This window comes from Oncorhynchus kisutch, linkage group LG17, assembly GCF_002021735.2.
Source record: "Oncorhynchus kisutch isolate 150728-3 linkage group LG17, Okis_V2, whole genome shotgun sequence".
Taxonomy (NCBI): Eukaryota; Metazoa; Chordata; class Actinopteri; order Salmoniformes; family Salmonidae; genus Oncorhynchus; species Oncorhynchus kisutch.
In genome coordinates, this window is record NC_034190.2 from 38966497 (window position 1) to 38976605 (window position 10109).

Here is a 10109-nt window from a genome sequence, read left to right on the forward strand (position 1 = left end):
GTAATGGGAGCGAGCTAATGGTTCAGGGCCAGTGTCCGGTCAAATGGAATTCCTCTGTAGGCTGGTGGGCTTGGCTTCCACCACCAGGCTCCAGGGGTGTTCCCCTATCTGGCTGCTATCTGGTGGAGCTGAGAGACACATCCTTGGCCTGTGGCTAGATCTGAGTCTAGGAGGAGCTGCTGCAGAGGTGGTTAGAGTCCCAAATACCACCTTATTCTCTATATAGTGCACTACTTTTGACCAGGGCCCATAGCACTCTGGTTAAAAGTAGTGCATTATTTAGGGATTATGGTGCCATTTGGGATTCAGCCAGAGGCTGTTAAATGATAGTGGTGCTGGTTCATTCAGTACTATTAAATGATATATCGTCTGAAAAAAAAAAAATGAATTTTCCTCCAAGCTCCTCAATCAGGTGTCTGTGTAAATGAAAAGAAATGCCTTGTACTATTGACCCTTTATCCTATCATCATAGGAAAATAATATATAAAAATAATAATAATAATAAAATCATGTTTATTTATCTTCTTTGGGATAGGGGGCAGCATTTTCACTTTTGGATGAATAGAGTGCCCAGAGTAAACTGCCTCCTACTCAGTCCCAGATGCTAATATATGCATAATATTATTAGTATTGGATAGAAAACACTCTGAAGTTTCTAAAACGGTTTGAATGATGTCTGTGAGTATAACAGAACTCATATGGCAGGCAAAAACCTGAGAAGAAATCCAAACAGGAAGTGGGAAATCTGAGGTTTGTAGTTTTTGAACTCAGCCCCTATCGAATTCAGTGGGATATGGGTTATTTTGCACTTCCTAATGCTTCCACTAGATGTCAACCGTCTGTAGAACGTTGTTTCAGGCTTCTCCTGTGAAGGGGGGCCGGATGGGAGCTGTTTGACTAAGGGGTCTGCCAGCAGCCTCGTTCTCAGTCACGCGCATTTCACATGAGAGGTATCTCATATTCCATTGCTTTTCTACAGACAATGGAATTCTCCAGTTGGAACATGATTGAACATTGATGATAAAAACATCCTAAAGATTGATTCCATACTTTGACAAGTTTCTTCGACCTGGAATATAACTTTTTGAACTTTTTGTCCGACTGGACCTGAATGCGCTTTTGGATTTGTTTACCAAACGCCCTAACAAAAGAAGCTATTTGGACATAAATGATGGACATTATCGAACAAAACAAACATTTATTGTGGAACTGCGATTCCTGGGAGTGCATTCTGATGAAGATCATCAAATGTAAGTGAATATTTATAATGCTATTTATGACTAATGTTGACTGCACAACATGGCCAATATTTATTTTGGCTGATTTGGGCTCTGAGCGCCGTTCTCAGATTATGCTTTTTCCGTAAAGTTTGTTTGAAATCTGACACAGGGGTTGCATTAAGGAGAAGTGTATCTAAAGTTCCATGCATAACACTTGAGTATTTGTCAACATTTATAATGAGTATTTCTGTGATTTCATGTGGTTCTCTGCAATATCGCTGCATGTTTTGGAACTACTGAACATAACACGCCAATGTAAAATAAGATTTTTGGATATAAATATGAACTTTAGCGAACAAAACATACATGTATTGTGTAACATGAAGTCCTATGAGTGTCATCTGATGAAGATCATCAAAGGTTAGTGATTAATTTGATCTCTATTTGTGCTTTTTATGACTCCTCTCTTTGGCTGGAAAAATGGCTGGGTTTTTCTGTGAGTTAGTGGTATCCTAACATAATCATTTGTGGAGCTTTCGCTGTAAAGCATTTTTGAAATCAGACACTGTGGCTGGATTAATGAGAATTTTATCTTTAAAATGGTGCCTAATACTTGTATGTTTGAGAAATTAGATTTATGAGATTTCTGTTGATTTGTATTTGGCGCCCTGCAATTTCATTGGCTGTTGGCGAGCCAGTCCTAGATAGGTTAAATACTGAAGCAACTATAACACAGATGGTGATTCGGTCTCACAAGTAATGAAGGGGCATAGCTTGTTCTAATATGAAGGAGTCCTTTTCTTGCTAAAAGCTTTAGGTTTTGCAGATGTTACCAGATTGTCAATATTTCACAGACTGCAGATCTGATAAGGCTTGCCAGAAAAAGCACTGTAAAGGGAATCAGGTCCTCTTGGTGAGTCTGACACTGCTGGTTCATGGTGGACTCCTCAATTAAAATGGCTGCCTTTGCCATCCTCTTTTTCAGAAGGCACACACTGCCACATTGCTGTTTGTTTAGTTCCAATTGGTCCCTTCGGTGTTTGGTCACTTCCCTCCCATCAGCCAAAGAACACAGCTGATAAAAGGGGACAAGCTCACCGACTGTGGGAACACTGAAAGAGTGGCAGTAGGCAGGAAAGGGGGAGAGACAAGTGCATGACAAGTGCATTTGGATCCTTTGTAGAGGGCACGAAGCTGCATCCTCTCCAAACCAAACAGTCTGAGACTTCTATTTATCTGTGTTAACAAGACTTACAAGACTTAACAAGATTTATTTTCCGTTTGAACAAATGAATATATTTTGCACACTGAACGCATCATGACGTACAGTGCCTTGCGAAAGTATTCGGCCCCCTTGAACTTTGCGACCTTTTGCCACATTTCAGGCTTCAAACATAAAGATATAAAACTTTTTTAACAAATCAAAAACTGAAAAATTGGGCGTGCAAAATTATTCGGCCCCCTTAAGTTAATACTTTGTAGCACCACCTTTTGCTGCGATTACAGCTGTAAGTCGCTTGGGGTATGTCTCTATCAGTTTTGCACATTGAGAGACTGAAATGTTTTCCCATTCCTCCTTGCAAAAACAGCTCGAGCTCAGTGAGGTTGGATGGAGAGCATTTGTGAACAGCAGTTTTCAGTTCTTCCCACAGATTCTCGATTGGATTCAGGTCTGGACTTTGACTTGGCCATTCTAACACCTGGATATGTTTATTTTTGAACCATTCCATTGTAGATTTTGCATTGTCTTGTTGGAAGACAAATCTCCGTCCCAGTCTCAGGTCTTTTGCAGACTCCATCAGGTTTTCTTCCAGAATGGTCCTGTATTTGGCTCCATCCATCTTCCCATCAATTTTAACCATCTTTCCTGTCCCTGCTGAAGAAAAGCAGGCCCAAACCATGACGCTGCCACCATGTTTGACAGTGGGGATGGTGTTCAGGGTGATGAGCTGTGTTGCTTTTACGCCAAACATAACGTTTTGCATTGTTGTCAAAAAGTTCAATTTTGGTTTCATCTGACCAGAACACCTTCTTCCACATGTTTGGTGTGTCTCCCAGGTGGCTTGTGGCAAACTTTAAACGACACTTTTTATGGATATCTTTAAGAAATGGCTTTCTTCTTGCCACTCTTCCATAAAGGCCAGATTTGTGCAATATACGACTGATTGTTGTCCTATGGACAGAGTCTCCCACCTCAGCTGTAGATCTCTGCAGTTCATCCAGAGTGATCAGGGGCCTCTTGGCTGCATCTCTGATCAGTCTTCTCCTTGTATGAGCTGAAAGTTTAGAGGGACGGCCAGGTCTTGGTAGATTTGCAGTGGTCTGATACTCCTTCCATTTCAATATTATCGCTTCCACAGTGCTCCTTGGGATGTTTAAAGCTTGGGAAATCTTTTTGTATCCAAATCCGGCTTTAAACTTCTTCACAACAGTATCTCGGACCTGCCTGGTGTGTTCCTTGTTCTTCATGATGCTCTCTGCGCTTTTAACGGACCTCTGAGACTATCACAGTGCAGGTGCATTTATACGGAGACTTGATTACACACAGGTGGATTGTATTTATCATCATTAGTCATTTAGGTCAACATTGGATCATTCAGAGATCCTCACTGAACTTCTGGAGAGAGTTTGCTGCACTGAAAGTAAAGGGGCTGAATAATTTTGCACGCCCAATTTTTCAGTTTTTGCTTTGTTAAAAAAGTTTGAAATATCCAATAAATGTCGTTCCACTTCATGATTGTGTCCCACTTGTTGTTGATTCTTCACAAAAAAATACAGTTTTATATCTTTATGTTTGAAGCCTGAAATGTCGCAAAGTTCAAGGGGGCCGAATACTTTCGCAAGGCACTGTAATACCTGCTAAAACACCTAGCTATATCTCTCAAATACTATGAACTATACACTTAAAAAAAGAAGTGCTATCTAGAACCTAAAATGGTTCTTTGGCTGTCTACATAGGAGAACCCTTTCAAGAACCCTTTTTGGTTCCAGGTAGAACATTTTGGGGTTCCATGTAGAACCCTTTCCACTCTGGGGACAGCCGAATAACCCTTTTGGAACCCTTTTTTTCTAAGAATGTACCGGAGATGCTTTGATGTAGATTGGGAGATATTGACATCTTTCTCCTTTCTTCACAGTTAATGAGATCATCAGGAACGACCTCTCAAGCATCTCTGTCCACAGTCATGCGTAGCACCACTTTCATCATGGACACAGGAGGACTGAAGCAGAAGAAAGGGATTTACCATACTGTACCAATAATTTTTACAACGTCTGCATGCTTGGACTACAGTATGCAGGAAGCCAAAAAAACAACCAAGGGGAACAGAGATTGAGCATCTTGAAGATTAGAATCTAATGTGTGCCTTCAGAAGATGCCGTTTCAGAAGATTCACCAATGTATAAAAATTGAAGATGAAATGAAATGGCTGATCTCTCAGAAAATAAAAACAGGCGTACTATGCAGCACTACACCTTCCAGCCTCAACCCCAATAAGTATGCTTTTTAGTGGACCAATTTCGTTTTATTTTTAATTTTTTACTTCTGTCTGCAGATATTGTAAATGATTCAGTGCCTAAGTGTACGTTTTGTGTACAATGCTTCAGATTCTTTTGTGTATCTGGCTTTCAATGAGATGATTTCATCCATAATAAGTGCCTTTGACTGGAAATAGGAAATGATGAGAATTAAAGGGCGACTGCACTTCCTGATTTGGCCTTGTTTTTCATCAATGCTCATAAAGAAATGCTAGCGGAATCACAAACAAACTAACTAGCTTTGCTATGGAGAGAACAACATTTGAAGTTGAGGACTTCTCCCCTGACTGACTCGACCTTCTTAAGATGGTCAGCTAATTCAGTTCTACAGTTTGTGTGAGCTTGTTTAGTCAAGCTGACAGTAGCTAGCGTAGCTTGGTGATAGGATAGCCAGCTGCAGCTATCTAGCTAAGATTTCTCTGTCAAATCAGTTATGCCAAGATAGCAAGTGCCAGTGTCTGGAATGTGTTTCATAAGGACCTCGTTCTACAACACCTTGCTACGAAAGTAGCTTAGAACTTAGTTTCAGTGTTTCGTCAAGTCATGTAATGCATGTTACCGTGGAAATGGTTTAAACCGAGAGTTGAACACCTGGTCTTAAGTCAGCTCAGCTGTCCACCAACACAATATTCTATAAGTGGCTAGTTTTGTATCATCTCTCTTTGTGTCCACTGTTACATCTTTCCCAGGGGGACAAATCCAAAACTACTAATATCCCTAGGTGTGTCAGGTGTCACCTAGCCTGTCAGGTGTCACCTAGCCTAAATCTTGACATTGCACAAAGGGATGAGTTTGTGTTACAAAGACAAAGTATTGTATAATGTAGATATCATATTGATGTGCCTACACTTAGCTAGCAAATAAAAATAAGTTGTGTTGAGTACAACTTCAGCTGTCTAACCAGAATGGCATTCTATTTGGCCAAATCTAAGGATTTGGCTGTCTAACCACACACTGACATGCAAAACTCTGGGTGAGGAGGTCCCTTTAATATATGTAATGTATTACAGGTTATAGACAAGTGCAGTCAGGGGGCAGGAGTGCATGACACTCCATCCTCGATATGACAGAGTTTGCCCAATTCAAAGCTCCATCCAGGAGCCTACAGAGTAATATGAGAAGAGTGCAATTGTTAAACTTATGTAGATATTCTAAACAAAGTGTTTTGATAACTTTCAAGTGTAACAGTTCTATGTATAATAACCCATACTTCACATAATACTGTAGAAGAAGTGTTCTGATAATGTGCAAATATTGTACCTTCCTTTATGGTGTCCCATATAAGACAAAAGTTCCCTGACATGTTTTAAGAATACACAGGGTCCCTCCCCCCTATTGATAGTACCATTCAATTCAAAAGTAACAAAATATGATACAAAGTAATAGATGTGTATAATTTTAATGCTGAGTGCAACGTCTCTCCCAATTCAGACATCAGTGTCAACTTGTCTTTCAGTCAGAGGACTACATTTCAAAAGCATCTCTTCTGCCGTTATTTCACGGTTGAACATAGCCATAGCCAATCCTGATTCATAGCTAATTCACAAGGGACACGTGCCAGCATGGCACTGACTGGTTGGCATTACTCTCTGGGGCCCAGTAGTCCATTGGCACAGTGGAAGGGGCCACCTCCTTACAACATACTATACATGGCACTCATTGTGTTATGAATGGTGATTAGGTGAATTTCAGGACAGATAGTAATTTTGACCATTGACCAGACCAAATGTGACCTCCATTACTCTGAAGCAGGACTGGTGCTTCACCACTGCCTCAGCCTTCTGTAACAGCTCCTAATATGGTATGGGGTTACTCACGAAGCTGCTGAACAACAAATCCACCAGGTTGTGTATGTAGCCTGTGAATGGAATACATATCATCACTGAATGATATAGCGAGAAACATAAGGTTCTCTAGTTTGTAAGTAATTTATATGCTAATAGAGGGACTGTAACTACGGAATAGATTCAGGCCGGTGACGCTGATGCTATGCAACCAGCAGTCTACATTGCTGAATGTTTACTGTTATGTTTTGCTATTTGCTGGCAGAGGCATAGCTATATTTGACATTAGACAAGTGCCATCCTACATTTATTTTTGTCCTAGAGCATACATGATAAACTTTTATGAGAACAGGCATGTTGTTTTGGGTTATCAGACAAAGCCCCCGAATGCTAGCTAGAGACCTAACTTGCAAATCCCGGTTAGTTATCATATCTTTGTACGAGTTTCAATGAATTGGCTAGCTAGCTAACGTAACATTAGCTATGCAGTTCGAGTTAAAACATGATTGAAAACAAGCTGGCTACATCCTATGATTGACTAAAAAGCTAGTATCCAAGTGATTACCCGGTTATTGACCCTAAATGCCAATGGGCTATCTGTTGTTACCAAGGTAGCTAGCTAATGTGAGCTATGCACATATTCCTCTGACATGCTATACATCACATTACACGTTAGAGTAATGTATTTATCTAGTTACAGTATAATTCCCCCTTCATCTGTGGTATCACAGCTAGCCTGGCTCGCTAGCATTATCAAATCATGTTTTATAATAGGGTGTCCTGCCCAGGGTGGGTGAAAACGTGCTTTGGTGATGAAATTTCACTTCCTTATGTTATAAAATACATTTTACCAAGACAAATATGATTACTTGTGTTCTGAATCGTTCCATGGGGTCTTTCTCTAACATGAGTAACCTAATACATCCAATAATAAGCACCGAGCTCTGTTGACATAGCGGTGAATTAAATATTAAAAGCTTTGAAAATAAAATGCTTGGTATATGCTCAGTGACATTTCACAGAGATACGTTTGTTTTTGTGAGAAATCGTATATTTAAAAAAAATAGGAATTTCGAATTAATATGAAAAGCGTATACTAAAATATGAAAATAATACATGCCATGTCTCAAAATCAATATCCATCTTACCTCTATATTGTTTAATGTCCTGCGGATTCGAGAAAAGAGGATTTCAACAGGAAAGTGAGGTAGCCAGTAGCCTTAATTCTTGCACAGAATCCAGCCTAGATGACAATGGAATTTTCCAAACTTTTGACCACTTTTTTTCTCTGGCCTCCATTGATTTAGTCATCCTAATTTTGGCCATCCTACAAGGGAAAAAACACCAATACCTTTTGAACGGATTGTGATAGAGACATGCAGTTTGAACCATTGGTTTTATTAAGAGGATTAGCTAAACAATTAGCAACAGAAATACAACATTAGTCAAAATATGTCATTTTTCACACCCTTTGTATAACCAAAAATAGCTACTAGATAGCTAGTACCACTTATCTATTTAGTTAACATACTCACCAACACCAGTCGTTTGACAGTTGACAGGCAGCAGAATTGACTGTGTCGGGTACAATCTATTCCTGGTAATCTGGCAATATTGTTGAAATGCATTGGCAGTTTGCAGCAACTTTATGGAAGCCTATTTTCACTCCTGTTTGCTGAGCGAAACGTGCGTGTGTTGTATCCATATGCAGACTTGACATCAAATGTCCACATGGTATGACAACGTGTTGTCTCTAGGCAATTGGGCATCATCTACAAAAGTGGCCATGTAAGTAATCCATACCCAACCTCCTAGTAAGTTGTGACGAACGCACTTACAATACTCTGTTTTGGACGAGACTGAGTTTATAATAAAAATTATTCTATTTACACTTTGCACTCTATTTTGACACTAGAATGAATTTGACTCATCGATGCCACATAGGCCGTTTAAAACCAGTGAAGTTGGTTCCAAGGGGCAGTTGACCTTTAAGCACTTGTTCACACTCACCAATGATAGCATTACCTGCATGTTCAATTTGACTTTTGATCTGTTGTTTAGTACAGCTCTGTATGTTTGTGACTTGAGCCATCTCTTCATGTCACCCAAGGACTGAGAAATGGCATCAACATTGAGTCCTTGTGTACAGTGAGTTAAAAGCACATGCCTTATAAAGACAAAGACCTCAATCTGCTCAGGTGTATATTTATTTTAAGGAAATACAACTAGGGCAATGTGTTGGCTATGTTGTCAAGAGGATTTTGAAGATATTCAAGGCTAGTGCCTTTTGGAAAGCCTAAATTTCATCTCAAGTACCAGTGCTGCCTCTGTCCTGTTGGGACAATGCAATGTTTGCATTTCATATGCTTGATTAGCCAATAGTCAGCCTGTGATAATAACTCTGTTGCTTACTGGCCAATGCTTGATTAGCTTCTGCTTCATATGGTTGCCATATGCTAACTCAAATGAATTTCCTTTACATAGTTATTACATAGTTGTGTAGTTCTTGTCTACAAGATACCGAGGGAAAGAATTATGCTTGAAAAAAATATGTGAATGGGATAGAGCATATACAGCAGGTTTTCGCCACACTAATCATGCCATCCCTGAAATTCATTTTTTTTGGTTTCGCTTGTACAAACAGTGAAGAAATCTGGTAATACGTACATTAGCAATCATTCTTTTATTCATATGAAAGGAAGAAATCATCTCACTTTGGTTAAATTGTCAATTAGAAAATAATTCCTGGATACCTATGCAATATGCTGGTATAGCGTTTGTTTCTCAAATAATGTATACATTTAAGACTGTAATAGAAAAAGGTGTCTCTTATGTACATTTATTATTTCCTTTAATCCAAAGAATTGGTAACAATGGTGAAAAGCAATATTCTCATGTAGGAGATCCAAAACTTTTACATTTTTCTATAAGTATGTATTTATTCTTATAGCATATACTTTGTTTATTCAAGTGTTTCATGTAGCTCCTCATATTACCAAATGGTTAACTATATAATTCACTACAATATATAGTATTCTAAGATTCCATTTGTAGAATGCACAATAGTTAGACATGCTAAATAATCAGATTTTTGCTTCATTGTATCATTAGCTCGCATACGTTCCCTTATTACAACTGCATTTATTTCCGCTCTTTTATATTAAGTCTTAATCCATGAATTTAAAGGAAATTAACAAAGCCATGAAGCCATGTTTACTGAAAAGTTGACTATTATATTGTTCAGATATGCAGATTAATTGTTCACAGTTTTTTTTGTGGGCTCCAATTCTGCTTCATGTACTGTATGTATTGTCAATAATAAATACCTTCTTTTGAATGCCACAGTTGTCTCAATTATTTATATTGAATATTACATTAATGTAGTTTAGATTTTAGAGAGTTATATTTAGTTAATTAATAATACACTCAGTTAAATTTAGTAATACATTATATATCAATTGACATCACAGGCATATCAGGGAGATAGCACTTGTGTCTTGCACTCTAATTAAATTAGGCTTTCTTCAAAAGCTGTGTTTCGCTTTCAAATGAAGCAGCCTCAGATTCA

At 38.8% G+C, this 10109-nt stretch overlaps 1 protein-coding gene across 1 annotated transcript in view; it reads left to right on the forward strand.

Moving 5' to 3' along the window:
* Window positions 1-9885, forward strand: part of LOC109907638 (nuclear factor of activated T-cells, cytoplasmic 1-like) — a 63823-nt gene extending 53938 nt beyond the window's left edge. The window contains exon 10 of the mRNA XM_020505727.2: window positions 4358-9885. Coding sequence (XP_020361316.1) covers window positions 4358-4413 — 56 coding nt within the window. The 3' untranslated portion in view covers window positions 4414-9885. The remainder of the gene's footprint in view (window positions 1-4357) is intronic.
* Window positions 9886-10109: the final 224 nt, after the last annotated feature.